General features: G+C 39.7%; 1 protein-coding gene across 1 annotated transcript in view; it reads right to left on the bottom strand.

The window, feature by feature from the left end:
- Positions 1–18,111, bottom strand: part of Hsd17b4 (hydroxysteroid 17-beta dehydrogenase 4) — a 75,899-nt gene that overhangs the window by 16,125 nt on the left and 41,663 nt on the right. The window contains exons 13-20 of the mRNA XM_055622521.1: positions 17,022–17,258; positions 15,266–15,317; positions 11,379–11,450; positions 10,103–10,206; positions 8,116–8,181; positions 4,850–4,919; positions 3,885–3,991; positions 2,641–2,727 (exon numbers count right to left, since the gene is read on the bottom strand). Of these exons, the coding sequence (XP_055478496.1) occupies positions 2,641–2,727; positions 3,885–3,991; positions 4,850–4,919; positions 8,116–8,181; positions 10,103–10,206; positions 11,379–11,450; positions 15,266–15,317; positions 17,022–17,258 (795 nt within the window). The remainder of the gene's footprint in view (positions 1–2,640; positions 2,728–3,884; positions 3,992–4,849; positions 4,920–8,115; positions 8,182–10,102; positions 10,207–11,378; positions 11,451–15,265; positions 15,318–17,021; positions 17,259–18,111) is intronic.

The raw sequence follows: 18,111 nt of genomic DNA, 5'->3' as shown, positions 1-18,111 counted from the left end.
AAAGAAAGAAAGAAAGAAAGAAAGAAAGAAAGAAAGAAAGAAAGAAAGAAAGAAAGAAAGAAAAACTATGAAACTATGACCAGGTCCCATCTTCCAAAATACTAATTGAAGGAGCTGGAGAGATGGCTCAGAGATGAAGCGCACTTTCTGCTTGCTCTTCCAAGGACCCCCAGCTCTGTTCCCAGCACCAAACTTGAGACCACACACAATCATGTGTGGCCTGAGCTCCAGGACATCAGGTCCCTCAGGCCTCTGAGCACCTGCACGCACATGCACTTACCATATACAGAAGCACACGCCTACACACAACTTAAAAATAATATTTTTAAGCCTAAATACTAATTTAAATGGTCTAGGATAGAGCCTGGACACTGGTATTTTGGAGATTTCTTTTTCCTAAGCCCAAGTACATTCTGAGGGGAGCCAGAGTAAGCAGACAACTGTTGAAAACAGTAGATGTGACATGATACCCCAATGGGGTAAATATGTTCTATTAATCCAAGCTAAAACTGGCTAAGAACAGATGAGAGTGTTCAAAGTCATAGTTATGGATCCTATTCAAGTTAGAACTATTCATAGCATGAAGTAAATATCTAAATAACCTTTCCGCCTGCCATTAAAGAAAGCTCTCGGGCCTAATCCTGTATTTCGAATCATTCCAGTGACTATTCTTCTATAAGAATAATACTGAAAGCCAGGTTTGTAATGCTAGCTAAAGCAATCCTAGACTAAAGCAAGAAAACTGCAAGCACAAAGACAGCCTGGACTATTACAGCATGTTTCTGTTCCTACAGGGCTAGAGCAAAAGACAATCTCTCAAAGAAAAATTATAATATAGACAATAAATTTCCAAAACTTAAGGTAGTAATTGTTCAATTGTTACAACTTTGATTTTTAACCAATCCCACTTGAAAAGGGGGGGGGGAGGAAATACCTTCCCAATAATTTGTTCTTAAAAAAAAAAAAAAAAAGGAATTATAGACAGTGAAAAGCACAGACACAATTAATGAAAAAACAAAATATACTTTAGTAAATTGCTTTTTTGTAAGTACATGGGCATAAAGTTCTGAAATATTTGTTTAAAATGTTTCTTGAAATACAATGAAAAGGAGGGAGTCAAGGTAGGAGTCTTCTATGTCCCTGTAATTACTGGGGAAGGAGTAAGCACTCTAAAAAAAGAAAGCATTTTTAGAGTCATTTAAAAGGGAAAGAATGCATTAAATTTAGGTGTTTTTCAGCTCTTCAGGTTCACAGAAACTGTGTATGTACTGGTCAGGCTAGGGTTGTACAGTATTTGCCTAGCGTGGACAAACCCCGAGTTCAATCCTTAGTATCCATCCCTGTACCCTGGCTCCACCACAAACATTTTATACAAAACAATTAGAAAATGAGAGAGTTGAAGAACAGGAGATGAAGGTTTTAAAAGAACTAAGGTTTCAGGAAAAGCCAGGGTGCGTGCATGTGTAAGTGGGAATGAAGGACAGAGTTTAAGGTACTCCTAGCTGGGCGTAGTGTGCATGTGTGCATACCAGCACTTTGAAGGCAGAGGCGAGAGAATCGCAACTTCTAATGGGGCAGCCAGGGCTACAGAATAAGACTTCAAATTTTAGAAAGAAAAAAATCAGATTGCCTAAGGATAAGGCAGAACTTACACTGAGGTCTTTAATACAAAATAAATTTGCAAAGTAAAACAAATTATATCCCTGAAGCATAAAAATGTTGCCAGCAGTGGGAAGGCATTAATACTGAGGCAGAATTCTGCCAGCTTGCCAGTTCCTGGAGGAACAAACAATATGGGAAAAACAATTTTTTTTTTTTAAAAAGTCTTGGGACTAGAGCTTCAGAGCCAATTGGAGCTGAATTTGTACACCTGCTCAAAAGCTGTCTGTGTGGCCATCAGCAAGTCATTACCAACATCAAGATTTCCCTAGGAACCTAGGTTTTCTTGTATTTCAATGCAGAGCTGCTATTGAAGGCAACAGTGTTTACGTCGTCCCCATAAATACATCACTATCTCTGTTGCAGTACTTAATTAAGCGTGCTCTGTGTAGTAACAGAATAACCAACAGAAGGCTATTAGCTGCTTAGCTAAGGCAACAAAAGTTTTTTAAACTGTTAATAATGAAACCATGGATGTCCTTTTAGTGCTTTTCTGGAGCATCACTAGTCTCCCTCAAAATTGCTTAAATCAAAGACACTTTTATTAGCTTGACAATCATTCATTAGGCCCAGGCTCTATGATACAAGGTGTTAGTTTATAGATTTCTGTGTGATAGAGAGCACTTGGTTCCTATCCAGGAAAAAATTAAAGGCTACAACTTCACTGCTCTCTAAAATACAAGCAGCTCTGCCTCTAATTCAGCAAAAATTCATTTAAAATGTCTTTCCTAGTAGACTAGATAAACTGCTGTTCCAATCCTTTTGAGCCAAGCTGCAAGATCTTTCACTAGTGAGAGAGAAAAAAAAATTAAAGGTACATGAGGAATCTTAGTCTCAACTAAAAGTCAGCATTGACTTTAAAAGTACTCCCAAGTTTCTCTCTCAGATTCCTACTACTAATCATAAAAAATGCTAACAGAAAACAAAATGACAATGTGTGGTGAAGGGGGTCCAGCACACACTTCCAACCCTGACTCATACCTTGGTTTGAAAATGAATTCTGTTTCCTTCCTTCCACATCTCAGTTTGTAGAGTTTGTCCTGGATATACTGGTTTGGCAAAACGAACCTATTAAAATAAGAATGTTAGTGTTAAAAAATGTTTTTACATGAAAACTCTTCTACTTGAAATGAAATTTTCTGAGGTCAGAATAAAAGGGGAAAAAGTAGAGATTTAAATACTTAAGTCTCATAGAAGATAACAAAAATATAAAAAAATAATAAAAGATGAACACTGACAGTCTGTGCACACACACATAAGCTAGTTCTTTTCTCTCTAAACAAGAGAATCTGGGCTGGGGTCACAGCTTGCTGGCAGAGTGCTGGCCTAGCATAGGTGAAGCCCTAAATACTCAGTTTTCAACAATGGAAAGAAAGAAAAGAAAAAGGCAGCATCAGTAAGCAGCATTTGGTCAACACAAATCAAAAACCAAAACCATAATCCTATTAGGTAGTGATACATGCAGCCACCAAAACAGTTTAAAGAGTTCAAAGTAGCACTAATTAATAAGGGGCTAAAGGCTCCGGTAAAAATACTTCCACATTTTAGAGCAGGATCATTTACTGTGTGAATTTATATACATATTACTGAATTAAAAAAATAATCATGATCAAATATAAACATGAAAATAATGAGTGTTATTAAGAGCCAGGCATCAGAAAATGTATCTTCGCTCCTGCATGGAGAAAAAAAACTAATAAATATTTTCTAGGCTATTTGACATGGTCATACTTGCCTTTCAAGTATACATCTTTTGCTTAGGCAGAAACATTTTCCTTTGTTATTAACAAAGTGAGTAAACAGTACAGTCTTGAAATCAACTCCTGAGCCACCATGTGGTTGTGGAGAATTGTACCCAGGGCCTCCAGCAGAGCAGGCAGAGGCTCAGACTACTGAGCCATCACTCCAGCCCTTGAAATCAACTCATAAGCACACGCTACAAACACTAAATCCCATCAATACTGCAGGTGATGTTATACAGTTCAAAGTCAGCCTTCTGACAGCTTTTGTTAAAGAAAATGTTGCGGTTCAAAAGTACACATGCTGGCAGTGGTGGCACACACCTTCAATCTCAGTGCTCAGGAGGTGGAAGCAGGCAGATCTCTGAGTTTGAGGCCATCCTGCTCTATAGAGTTAGTTACAGGTCGGCCAGGGCTACAGAGAAATCTTGTCTCAACCTTCCCCCTCCCCCGCAACACCAAAACACACACACAAGAGACATATACCTTAATGGCCTTGAATCTTGATACATCATTATCTGCAAACTGCTGTAAAACATGCCTTGCAGAAAATCCAAAGGTACATAATCCATGTAATATGGGCTTCTCAAAACCTAAGAAAATTTAGGTAGTTGTTATACATGAAAGGTGCCTTATCCAAGTATATATTTAATACAGCATTTTACTGTCTTTTAAACTGCAATTGTATGAATTATGAACTATACTATGTATTAAGAAACAGAACACACCAAGAGAGATGGTACCACTTTTATCACAGCACTGGGGAGAGAAAGGCAAGCAGAGCTCTCTAAGTTCAAGACCAGCCTGGCCTACATAGCAAGTTCCAGAGCTAGCCAGGGCTACATATTGAGACTATATCTCAAAAAAAAAAAAAAAAAAAGCGAGAGAGAGAGAAATAGAAAGAAACAAACAGAAAAAAAGAAAGAAACAAAGAAAGAAGGAAGGAAGGGAGGGAGGGAAGGAGGGAGAGAGAGAAAAAAGAAAAAGAAAGAAAGAAAAAGTTCCATAAATAGTAGTTCCTAGGGAATAATTAAAAAACAAAAAAATATTTTTGAAAAAACATGAAATAAATGTACAAGGGATAGGAACAGAAAGAACTTTTTCACTTCATTTTGTTTTAAACAAACCACAGTGGGTAATGTCATACACCTGTCTAGCCTTTAAACCTTTTGTTCTTACCTGATGACCTTGCCCTTCATGATAGCTCACACCCTTCCCCAAAGCTTCATCCAAGACCCACAGTGGCAGAAGCCTTACTCCACCATCTGAATTTCACTTGAACCACACACCATCTTCTGAAAACTTCCTACCTTTCCATAGCCATTGAATAAGTATGAGAACCCTTTTTTAAAAGCTATTCCAATTACCAGTCATAAGTAGCACTTTCTTTAAGTGTGCAGTTAGTTAACTGAGCTAATATCTTTCAGTGACTTACATCATGTACAACTCACCAGCAATGCTAGCAAAGCTAGGGTCAATGTGTAAGGGATTCCAGTCTCCACTGAGGCGGTATAAAGCAGCCTGCAGAGAAAAATCATCGCTATATTCAGTGTCTTCTGAGAAAGCAGTAGCGTAGAACAGGCAGCATGGCCAACTATTGATTAAAACGCATATGTGCATAAATCCAGACTGTGGTCTAAGGTATAACTAACTTTTACAAAAACAAGGTTGCTTGTAACTAAGTTTTAGTTACAGTTTTAGTTTTTGCTGAAGTCAGTAGAGTGAGAGATAAGGTAATAAGAAAGGAAAGCAAGAATTACACACCACTGCCTAAAGGAAAACTCACAAAAAGGGAAATACTGTGTGGACAGGGAAAGGTTTAAAGTCTCTTTTAGCCAAGCAAATTCTATGCCAATTTTCTTCACTTTTTTGAATTTGAAATTTATAACATAATACTGGAAAGATAAATATCAAAGACTTCACATAAACTTATCTTCTGGCACACTAAACCCTGAATACCAGTTCATGCATGAAAACAAACCAAATAACTTGCCAATATATTGGAAATTCATAGGCCAGATATTCACATTAATTTACACAGGTAAGGCATGATTAGCAGGAAAATGTAGGTAGTAACAGGGAAAGGCATCATACTGTCTGGTATTTAAACTGTGCAGTTTTCAAACTAGAGAGCTCTCCAGAGTTAGGGAAGAAATCCACAAGGCAGCTGGGTATCTAATGGTCCTTATAATAGCTTGTTAGAATCAGAGTCAGCTCTACCTCAAGATCTTTTCCTTAACAAGGCTGATCTTGAGAAAATTTTCACTTTTCAGTGGCTCAGTATTCTTTCCTGTAGTTATGTTCTTCTAAATACAAGACTCTGTGTGTTAGAAAATTAAATGATTATTTTTTTAAAACACTATACAAATAGTAAACACGGGAAAATGTACACTATTGTGCATACAATGAAAAAAGACACATCTCAGGGCCACAAAGGGAAGTTGTCAGATATAAACTACACAATGGGCTTTGGTCCATAGGGGCCTGGGTTCACATCAGCCCTAGTTTTGCTAAGCAACTTTCTTTACCAAGCAAAGCCTCGGGTTTCTCATTGGGGAAATTTTAAGAGGCTAAGAGGGCTCACTTTCCAAGAACAACTGGAGAAATTAAATGAGATTTAAAAAAAAAAAAAAAAAAAAAAAAAACCTCATGGGTACTGCCTCAGTGAACACCAGCAGTTTCTAAATCATTTTAGGAGATTTTATCAACAATGAAGCCAACAAAGTCTTTGATTAGTACTTGATTCCAACCCTGTCTGCACACAGATGACTGGAAACACACATGACCACAGATGGAAGCCCTGGAAAATCCTCTCTTTTGGAGAACAGAATCAAACAAAAATATCCCCCCAAGAGCTGCCTGGTGAATAAAAAGCACCAAGGAAGAATTTGAGATCCTGCAATATATAGAGACCTAAAAAACCTTTTCAAAGTAAGCACCTCCAGTACTAAAACACCATCCATTAAGAAAGTAGCAAAGAGCACTTTGCTGTGGGGAAAGAAATGTCAGCTCCAACCTAGCAATCCTGGAAGCCAAGCTATCAGCCATATGAACAGTGTGCACAAAGGTAAACAGATTCCTAATGCTACTGAGAGTTTTCTCTCTATCCAGTAAGCTGGATCACTTTGTGTCTCTCTCCCAACTACTCTCTCTCTATCCTTTCAGTTCTTGCCCCTATTTTCATTTTCTTAGATTTATTTTGACCATATGTGTATGCCTCATGCTCACACAGACCAGAAAAAGGTACTGGATACTCTGGAACTAGACTTAAAGAAGATTGTGAGCTACCACAGGGATTCTGGGAATATTAAACCTGAGTCCTCTGGAAGAGCAGCCAGGGCTCTTAACTCCTGAACGATCTCTCCAGCTACCTTAATTTTCTTTTTCACTGTTCTTTTTCTTCCTCAGTTTCTCAACTTATTACTAACTCGTGTTTAAGTATTTAATTGCTATCTTTCACCTCTCACATGTCCTTAACAGTAGGGCGTCTGCAACCCTATTATGGCTCCCATAGGGGATGCATTGCTTGTACTTTCTCAGAGCACCTACCACTGTGTCACTTCTGCCCTTCCAGTCTCTAGCCTAGTCTTAGATTTACACTTGGCTGTTTCAATCCTTTTATCAGGGTTTCCTCATCACCTCTTCATTAGTTGAAGCTCCTCTTTCATGTGGAATGTTCTTTTAGAAGAAAAATTGGATTGATACAAATTTTTATTTCTCAAGAATGGTGCCTCATTTCTGTCCTGCTCTGGAGGAATCCAACACCCATCTAATTACCTTCCTTGGAAAGTTTCTTTACCATTGTCTTTCAGGCCCTCAAGATTATTTTCTTCATCTTTAAAGTCCAAAGATTTTACCAGGATTCTATCTCAGTGCTACTTATTGAAAATTAGCATTTTCTGGTAGCTATGCAAGTGACCAAATAGACCTACCAAACATCTGTGATATTTTCAATTTTTGGCCCCATAAAGGGAAGGCCTAAATCTGAAAGGGTCCCCACAAAGAAGACCTGTTTTCGATGTCATATCTGCTCTCAATTTAGCACAGTAGTGATTATAAAGAATTTAATAAAGAATTATATTGATGGGAGGTACAATCTACTCAATAATAACTAAAATCCAAACAGTATAATTAGCATTAAATATGTATCCGGTGAAACTAGTTTCTCTCTCATTCTCCTCAAATACAATGCCTGGTATTAAGAACTCTTCACTGTTTGGTCTGTTTACATCACTGCACAGAAATCTCTATTCTTCATGAAACATTTGTTTTTCTTGGATAGTCAAGCCAACTACCAATGAAGAAACTCTCCTATGGACATTTATATAATATATCCAAGAAGTGACATTTGTAGGGCTTTAAACAGTGCTCAGGCGCAGTGTCTTCCATTACTCACGAGAGTAAATCTGACTTCATCTTTCACACATCACACTTTACTCCTCGCCTACACTCTGCCATCATTCCTTCCCAACTCTCCCTGCCAAACTGCAAGCCCTACATCTGAGGACGAAGCATCCACGCACCACCTTCTGCAAGGCCAGTCAGGACTTGCAAGCCTTTCTGCGGATCGCTCCAAAGGAGCACCCTTCTCTGAAAACTTATTCTACAAATCAAAGCCTCGTGTTCAATTTTTTCATTGCTTGAGTTACTCCACTATAGATACACAAAAGAACGGATGTGCAAACCTTAACAGAGCAGAGGCATCGGAACTTCTCACCTGATTCAGTGACGTGGTGTCTTTCTGTACAGCATCTGGGGGCCTTTTCGGTACAGCCACTGCTGCCTGAAATCAAAAGACATTGTACTGCTCTTTAAAAAACTGACATCCAATAAACAACCAAATGTCAATATAATAAATGATAAACTGGATAAAGAGGAGTTTTATTGAAAGGCAAAGAGGATGGACATCAGAAGAAAAAGAAAATAGGAAACAACCTCGGAACCTGCTACAGAGGGCCTCTGAAAGCCAGAAGAAGAAAACAGGAAACAACCTTGAAACCTACTACAGAGGGCCTCTGAAAGCTTCTGCAGTATAGACTGTCAAAGCAGATGCTGAGCCTGATGGCCAACTGATGGGCAGAGTGAATGGAATTCTATGTAAGAAGTGGGAAATAGTAAGGGCTGGAGGGGACAGGAACTCCACAAAGAGAGCAACAGAACAAGATAATTTGAACACAGGGAACTTCCCAGAAAATCATACTCCAACCAAGGACTATTCGTGGAGATGACCTGGAACCCCTGCACAGGTGTAGCCCATGGCAGTTCAGTGTCCAAGTGGGTTACATAGTAATGGGAAGAGGGACTGCCTCTGACATAATCTGATTGGCCTGCTCATTGATCACTTCCCCCTGAGGGGGGGAGCAGCCTTACCAGGCCACAGTAGAGGACAATGCAGCCACTTTTGATGAGAACTGATAGACTAAGATCAGAAAGAAGAGGAGAACCTCCCCTATCAGTGGACTTGGGGAGTGGCATGCATGCAGAAAGGGGAGGGAGGGTGGGATCGGCAGGGGAAGAGGGAGGGGCTTATGGGGGGATACAAAATGAATAAAGTGTAATTAATAAAAAATTTAAAAAAAAGAAAATGACATTTAAATTTTTATAACTCCTAGCTTTTTATAAATTACAATTTCCTCAAAATGACTCTTCATTATAAGAAATATCATTGGAACCATCCTCCAGATCACAGGACAAAAGGTAGTATTTCCTATGTAAAAACATGGTGACAGCTCTAAGAGTTTAACAAGTCACATGTTTTAATTTGCAATGTTAACAAAATAATTTTATTATTAATTATGTAGGGAGAAGTACATAAGAATGCAGGTGTACATGGAAGACAGAGACATCAAATTTCTCCATGATTGGAGTTACATTGTATTATATTTAAACAGCCATATCAATTTTTTAGTTATTTATATAGAAATATTAATTGTGTCACTATTACATAAAGTTGGCTTTTCTACAGTGTTGGCCATTTTTCATTATGAAATTCAAAGCTTGGATATTATCAAATTTATTCCACAAATCCCAAAACATAATCCTAAAAGGCTACGAAAGAAGCTGCTCCTATAGTGAGAGGAAGGGAGCGAGAGGAGAAGTTGAGGGAAAGCCATTACAGAAAGACTCATTCAGAAACTGGTCGGTCAGTCTCAGAAGAATGACGAAAGCTGGGTGGTGGGGAGGTTCATTTCTACAGTCCTAGCACCCTGGGAAGCTGAGGCAGAAGGACTGTTACAAGTCTGAAGTCAAGCTGCTTTACAGAATTAGACTCCATCTTTAAAAAGGGGGGCCGGGGAGGCTGGACAGACAGCTCAACAGAGTATATACTGCTCTTGCAGGGGACTACAGTTTGGCTTCCAGCACCCACCATGACACAAGGAAGCATCCTCCTCTTTCCCCTAGACACCTGCACATACCCCCCCACACACATACACACAATTAAAAATATTTTAAAGGAAAGTAAACAGTGATCATTAGACAGGAAAGAGATGATGGAAACAAGTGCAATGGGCATGAACCAGCCAGTGTGAACAGTAGGGCGGGTAAAGTCAAATATCCTATATCAAGAGGATGAAATTCCCAATACATACAAATGTTTGAGGTTATGCAAATGTTTTTTCTGCCCTATATATTTAGCACATACACTGAATTGCTATAATATGTCCCATAAAGATGTACAAATATATACCTTAAAAAAGTCTTACTTTGAGTTTCTCTGATGTCCGTTTTCCACCAAAGCCTCCAGAGCCAACAACAAAGATAGAGAACTGATTATAGCATATAAGTTCCTTCCCAGAATAAGAATAGACTATAAAGGAAACAAAAGAATTATTACACAAAGATACATCTACTTAGTGAAAATAGGCTCACAAATTCCTTTAATGGCTTCAAAATTAAAATACGACTAGTGCACAGGTCAGCACGGACAGTGAGTGTGGGGTTGGTGAAGCTCTTTTGCAGTGTGTTCATATCTCTGAAAGCAGGAAGAAGCACTTCACCAGCCCTTCACTGTGAACAGTGAAGATTTTGCCTCTTAAATCCCCCACCTCTATCTCAATTCTTATCTGCCTTAAACATTTCAAACAATTCCTCTAGAAAGTTCAAGCTACTGAACTCAAACTTTGACTGAGGAAGAGCCTGGGACCTAAACAGAGGGTGACCAGGGATGAGGACAGAGGAGCTGCCAGGGTATGCCATCCCTAGAAAGAAGAGCTCCTGACAGAAAAAAAGGCTCCTCCTGCTTCAGCCAACTGAGTGCCGAGGTCATCATGTGCAGCCTTCTGCGGGTTTTAATGCATTTTTTTACTAAAGGTATTTCAACTTACAGTGTGTTTGTGAGGGGCAACCCATGTGAGTCAAGGAAGACTGGCGTGGTCTCTATTATTTACCACACAAAGGGCGCGTCAGGAGCGCAGGCATTACACTGTTCTTAGCAGCAAACTTGACACCTCGATTTCTTGTTTTCTTCAACCTAGGTTTTTGTACGTGTCTTTATGTTTAGTTGCTAGCACTTTATTAACTCAATGCTTATTAAAAATTTCTATAAGCTTTTTCCTACTATAGATAAAATGTGGCTATGGTCTTGGCATTATGAGTTCAACAATCTAGAAACCCAACCGCAATCTAAAATAATCAAGTTCCAAATAGCTAACACAGAAGAAAGCGTCAATAACACAGTCCGGTGCATCAACTCTCCTGCAGGAGGCATAGCATTGGCTGTGGTTTGTACAAGGTCAAGTGTCTCACTGCTGTGCTTCAGCGGCGTTGTTTCAGCCCACTGACATATCCCACCTGTCCAGCCTTAGCCCCAGCCCACTTCCTCTCTTCCCTTAATTTTCTTAAAGAACCCATGAATTTTAAAATGCATACTTTGCTTTCTTACAAACTATAAAATGAATACAAACTTCTGAATCAGTCTCTCTGGTTGCATGAAAAACCTATCAATATAATGACATTATTATAAAATTGAAAATGTGTTACCATCCATGACAATCACTACACCAGACCCTTTATCGAGGATGTCAGCAACAACTGCTTCACATTTTATTTCTCCTAAAATTAAAGTAAGATAATTACATTAAGACACCAAGGAACTCATCATGGTTTCCGCTTGCTTCAATAAAGGTTAAAAATTGTAGCTTTAAATATTTCCCTTCAACCAGTCCCGATGAGACCTAAAGAGTAAATTTTAAAACTATATGACAAACACACAGAGACATGAATGAAGACATAGCAGTCACAAGAAATACAACTTGAGGCTAAAGATGTAAAAGAAATCAAGAAAAGCATTATCTATATCGTCCTATTCGTTTCAGTGTATAATTGTAATCATTTGGAGTATATACCCAATCTCTCTTCATCTTATAAAATCCCTACGGGAAATATTTAATACATGCCTACTTACTTTAACAATGGCTCCCCAAATGAACCCACTAGGCTGGCTACACATGAAACACGCAAGGACTGTCATGAAGTGACACCACACATGCACAAGATCGAGAGACCTGGGGCAGAATTTGTATTTCCCTAAAATGGCAAGAAGGAAATAGCTCAGATAATTCAGCATTCAGCAGATTAAAGAAAAAAAGTGTCTATTCCTGATATTTGCTATGCCGTGGAATAGGTATCCCACAGTCACCACAAACTGTGTACTGTCCCAGACTAAATAAACAGACTACAAACTTATTCTGAAATATACTGAAACAAAGTTGTCATGCTTTAAAAGCATGACACAAAGCCCTTAGGTTTACAACGCCCTGAGTCTTAGTAAAATATCAAGGTTTAAGAAAAACCTAAGGTGGGATTCTAGATACTTGCTGACCACTGCATTCTATGGTGGTGGTGGAAACCCTGGCTCTCTTGCAGGGAACAGCAGCTGAGTGCTTTGCTGATGGCTCTCCTTGTGGGAAGCACTCAAGGAGAAGTCCTGCACACCTGGCAAGGACTGCTGGGACAGAATCTGCAGCCTCCACTCTTTTTCCTGGGACTGGCTGTGGGGTGTGCTCTTGGTCGCTTTTTCTCTGATTTGTCTGTAATGAGTATGGCAATGATATAATAAAAAGTCTCTTAATAGTTCTGAGGTGGATTTATTAGAAATACATGACAGGATTGAGATGATGACTCCTGAAGCAACTCAAAACCCAGAAAAGTTTTAAGAAAGACAAAACAGAAAGTACAGTCTCTTGAGGCACATAATTATTCTAAGAAAAACACATAGTATCCTCCGACTCAGAGAACAGCCCTTGCAAGAATGGATCACAGAAGTTAATGAGTATACATCAACATGAGGACATGAGTTCAGGAACAAGGAACTCATCTGTGTAGGTACCAGAACCTCAAGCAGTCAGGAAACAGGAAGAGCTGGCCAAGAGTCAACTAGCTCTTGGGCCAACATAATAATTTCCTTATTTTGTCTGTGGTTGTTCAGGACAAAAATATAGATACTGTCAGAGTAGATTCAGGTAAAAATTTGTAAAGTTCATTACATAGGTTGCCACCTGAGTATTTAAGATACAATGTGCTAACCACACATCACAGAGATATGCTTAACTATGAGCCCAAGAAGTTAAATATCTGCCTCAGGAAGAGAAAGCATATGAGAAGGAAACTTGTGAAAAAAAACTTTCTGAGAATCATTATCTAGTTTCTAACATACTTGAGGAAATAAAACTCAAAGTCTCTGCTTTGTGACTTTCGAAATTAAATAGAGAGACTCGAGTTATTCAGGGCCCTCTCCTTAACAACAACTTGGTGGTTTCCTTCATTACATGGAAGCCATAGCTTCGTCCTTGGGGCCTTTGAAGCCACTGGAGCTAGACTCCCGCATGATGTGGGGCCAGGAAACCATAGGATGGGGTGCGGGGAGCCCCCTTGAAGCAAGAGTGGAGTCGAGGCATGTCCAAACCCCAGCAATCCCATTGTGAGATCAGCAGGTGTAGGAGCGCTCCCTCCCTGCCCTGGCTACACGCCCTTTGCTCCCTCCCTCCCTCGCCCTTCCAAGGAGGTCAAGTAGCCTGGCACCAGGTTAAACAGCCTCCCCCTATAAGGTAATGTCCAGCAGCACCTGGATTCCTCCTTATGCAAATGAGGCATCCTCAGCACCCTAGCCCAGGTCAATAATGGATATTCACCCTGATAGGCCCTACTCACCCCTAGAAAGATTTACACAGCCTTTGTTCCCCCCAACTAAAGGATATATCTCACTAAAAAGCCTGTCTCCTGAGAAGTCTGCTCCTCCCACACTCACCACCACCTGAGATCTCTTTCAGCCCTGCCATACCCCAGGTTCCATCTGCCATGGTTAGTTACCAGCAGGAAAGGTGAGGAAACAGAGCCCAAACAACAATATGATGTGAAAAAATACCAAATCCTCCTTTTTTTTTAACCATCTTATTTGGCAATATAAATATAAATATATGTGTGTGTGTGCATATATACATGGACAAACATTCTGACATCAAAACACATAAAATTATTGTGAAAGAATAAAAACATGGGGCTTTGTGCATGTACTCTCCCATCTGCAGTTCTTAGCTCCAAATTCTGAGGTGTTGAATACACAACATGGAGAAACGGCCACAGAAGTTAGGAAGTATAAAGGAATAATTGAGGGGTGGGAGGGAAGGGGAGGAATAGAAAAATACAGGTGATGTGAAGTGGGAAATGGAATGATGAGAAAGGGGTTCCAACCAGGGAGGATGGAGAGAGGTCAATACAAAAATAAGGAGGGAAAGCATGAGCAGGAAGTAGCACCAAGGTTGTTGGATAAAGCCTCAAGGAATCATAATATTTTCTATTTACCTAAGATTATACATAATACAATAAAGTGTATGTATACACACACAAATTTATATATTTACACACACACACACACACACACACGGCTTTTTTTTTTCCAAGGAAGTTGTTACTCGGGCTGAGAGTGCTTACCACAAGAACCATATATTAACAAAAACCCCAGGACTAAGCATGATTACCCTTTCAAATGGTTGGTCAAGGTAGCCTAAGAGGCTCCCAAAACAGTATGGATTACCTGGCTGCTTCTCAGGGTTGAAGGGGGCCCCTATTGCTGAAGATACCACACACTTAAAGGACACATGATTTTACATGGAGCTAACCTGAGCGCCTCTATTCTGCATCCTAGCTTCCATGACTATGCAAACTACTAAGGCAGGGAAGCAATTAAACAATTCTACCCAGATGCAATACCTATAAACCATGGCAATTGCCAGCATGGCAAGGCAGGCAGAAAGGTGGAGTGAGGGCACTCACAGGCTGGTGGCAACAACAGCTGTTATATTTATCAGTTATCCAATAAAAGTGGTCAGCCCTGAACCCATAAGAATACCAATAACCAGGCAAGCTTTGGTGAACAACCAAAGGTAGGTAGTTAGGTAGACAGAGACAGACAGACAGACAGACAGACAGACAGACAGACAGACAGACAGATAGATAGATAGATAGATAGATAGATAGATAGATAGATAGATAGAGCAAGCTTTGGTGAACACCCAAGAAAAACTATTAGATAGATTTGTTTTCTTCTTTTCAAAAGGACTAAGAAAAAATGATAAATGCTGTATCTTTCAACATCATTTGCTTTAATGCAAAACAATGCCAAGATAAACACCACAGGAACCACAACTGACACACAATCATAATGGCACATATGTCAACACAGATGAACTGGTAGTATTACATCGACAGTTTTACCATGAATGGAAGACAATTAGGAATCAGTATAGGTACTGGTTAGCATCATCTGCTTTAAGGGTACACATGAAAGCTTCTGATATTCTGTAGGGTTAGGCCATGCCACTTCAGGGAACTAAAGGACAGAACTAAGCAATTACTTCATATAAACTCACCTGATCGAGGAAGCGGCTTATACAACTCCAAGTATTGCTCCCCATGAAGAGCCTATGTTACAACAAATGCAATTTTATTAGTGAACAGTTTGTACCCGTAGGTACTGCACAGGTGGCAGCTTACTATCCACACAGCTCCTCAGTACTCATCCTGTGTCATCTGTCTCAGCATACTTTTTGTTTCTTTTTCATGCAATGTAGAAATAATCATACACCAGCATGAAGATAAACAGAACTTTTGGAGGAGAGAACACCCAGGGGTCCTTATTGACCATACATGATTTACCAATGGAGTCATTCAATTAGGCTCTGTTCCCAGTGCTTATAATGATGCCTACAACATGTTGGGCTTTCAGTAGGTATCTGCTCAGGAAAAATGAACCAACGGGCCTTGGCTGGTTACTTCAAGTGACACAGAGTAGAAACGACACCACTAAAACACTAGATAAATGTTATAAGCATATCCAAAGGCAGAAACATTACTGTTAACACTTCCTTTATGCGTATCTCAAAGCACAGAAACCAACTACTACAGGACAGCTTTCCAGTGTTCTCCCAAACCCAGAAAGGAGAAAAAGAGGGAACCAAGTGAAGGAATGCCTTCCTCACTGTACCATGCTGCCTTGAATCCCTAAGCTAGGAGAACTGAGAAACAGATTTCCAGATGTCTGTCAGTCCTGGTCACAGGATATGACCATCTATCTTGTTCAGCATATAACACGGGAGAGAGAGTTAAGAGAACAAAGTGCCCAGCACAGGTTTCCAGCCCTTCCTTCCAATGTTATCAAATAGTCTGAGAAAATGAGTTCCCATGTACTGCACTAGGAAAGCCATTAGCAAGGGGCTATCAGTTCAACTAAACAGAAATCTGCTCATAGATCTGAATCAGTCTATTCATGACTGTTACAAGAAGGAAGCCTGGTGGCACTTACAAGGATTTCAGTTTATACTCTTTTTTGCCCCATAAGATTTCTTTCTTAAAAAAAATTATTAGTTTTTGAGAGTTTCATTCAATGCCTGTTGATCATGTTCATTCCTGTACCCTAACCCTTCCCAGATTCACCTCCCATCCCTGAACCACCTAACTGTGTCCTTTTACTTTAGGCCCAACAAGAGCAGTCTGTGCTGCCCAAACATTCTTGGATGTGTGGTCTTTGACTGAAGCCTGGTTAGTTTAGAGAAAACGGTCTCTTCTCCCAGCAGCTCAAAACTGCCAATAGTTCCATGGCTGGGTGGGGAATGTGTGCCCAGCTTCTCTTAAGCTGATACGCTTGATGAGCAAGGGGAAGTATGGCCCTTTAAACTGAGGAATGACATAAGCCAGATATATTCTCTTTGACTCAGTCTTCCTGTGTGGAGAAGGGCGTGAGAGCCAAGTACAGAAATGTAAGCTTAGAGACTTGCAATTGCAGTAACAAGTAAACAGCAGAGAGAATTAACAGCTATATTCCAGGATTATATGACTACATATAAGTATTTTCCTCTTGTAGTTTTAAACTGACTCTCCCCTCTTTTATTCATGAAAAGAAAAATCAAAATATATACTAACTCATTATTCCTAAGCCAACCACCATAGTCGATTTTACTTTAATAGAGATAATTTATATAATACTAATATAATGTTTATGTGTTCTTATTATGTGTAAACTGTATGTATGTATATGTACTTGTACACAGTAATATGAGACATTTATCAACAACATTTAAAGAAGCAGCAAAAATAAATAAATAAATAAAAGTTTCTTTGTAGGCATACTTTTGCAAAGTTGATTGACAGCCCAGGAATCTCTGCTAGCCCTCCATTCATCATGGACTTCTGAGCAACAATAACTCCAAAGGTAGGTAAACAGGAGAAATCAGCACTCCCTTCATAAACAAACTTCAAATCCTTTGGGTTTTTGACTGAAGCCCCTACTCCAAGGGCATACATAATACTCTGTAGTTCCGTATACGAAGAAGAAAATGAAGGAAGTTTATGGCCAATAGCACCAGCCTAAGAGAAAAACAGGAAGATTATTAGCCTCCACAGCAGCATCTGCTGGCCCTATTTCAAATCATCATTGTAAAGTAACAGTATTCTAAGGCTTAAAATAGGATTTCTAAGTGATAACCACAGCTTCCTGGGTCAACAAATTACCAGGCTGTATGTAATAAATTATTCCTTTCTTGTCTACTACACTTCTTTCCCCCCTTTTACTGAAAATGGATTTTCCCCCTCACACACTATACCCTGATTACAGTTTCCCCTCCCGTTACTCTTCCCAGTCACCCCCCTCCCCTCCCATCTGGATCCACGGGATGTCATGACTGATAGGAGCACCACACATCAACAACACCAGATTTCACATCATCTCAGCTGCTTTTCGTCGGCCATCTTCCTTGGTTACTTTCAAATAGCAAGGAGGGTGTTGGATAGTCAACACATCAACTGGGCAACTAACCTGATTCATCACAAACCCAAAGAAAAAGTATCAAAAATTACATGCAAAACTATACCCTGAAGATAGAGAAAAGCTTTCGGCTTCCGTACTATCACAAATGCCAAGGGCAGAAGCTGAGCAGATACCTTCCACTCTTCTAACCCACTCTAAGAAGAGCTTTAGAAAACAATACCCAAGTGGTTCTCAACCTATAAATTAAGAGCTATAAAGAGATATGGGTTACAGTTACTGACGCAAACTGCTCAGATGTATAGAATGTTATTGAATCTCTGGGTGTGGTGACAACACTTGAGAGAAGGGGATGGAATGCTTGCAGGTCTAACTTAAGCTTGTGGAAACGTGTGTATGTTTCTGTGTATGTGTGTGTGTGTGTGTGTGTGTGTGTGTGTGTGTGTGTGTGTGTGT

Source organism: Psammomys obesus, unplaced genomic scaffold (genome assembly GCF_907164565.1).
Source record: "Psammomys obesus unplaced genomic scaffold, mPsaObe1.curated_primary_1811, whole genome shotgun sequence".
In the NCBI taxonomy this organism is placed as follows: Eukaryota; Metazoa; Chordata; class Mammalia; order Rodentia; family Muridae; genus Psammomys; species Psammomys obesus.
The sequence above is the reverse complement of the archived record's forward strand: the minus strand, read 5'-3'. Positions and strand labels throughout refer to the sequence as shown.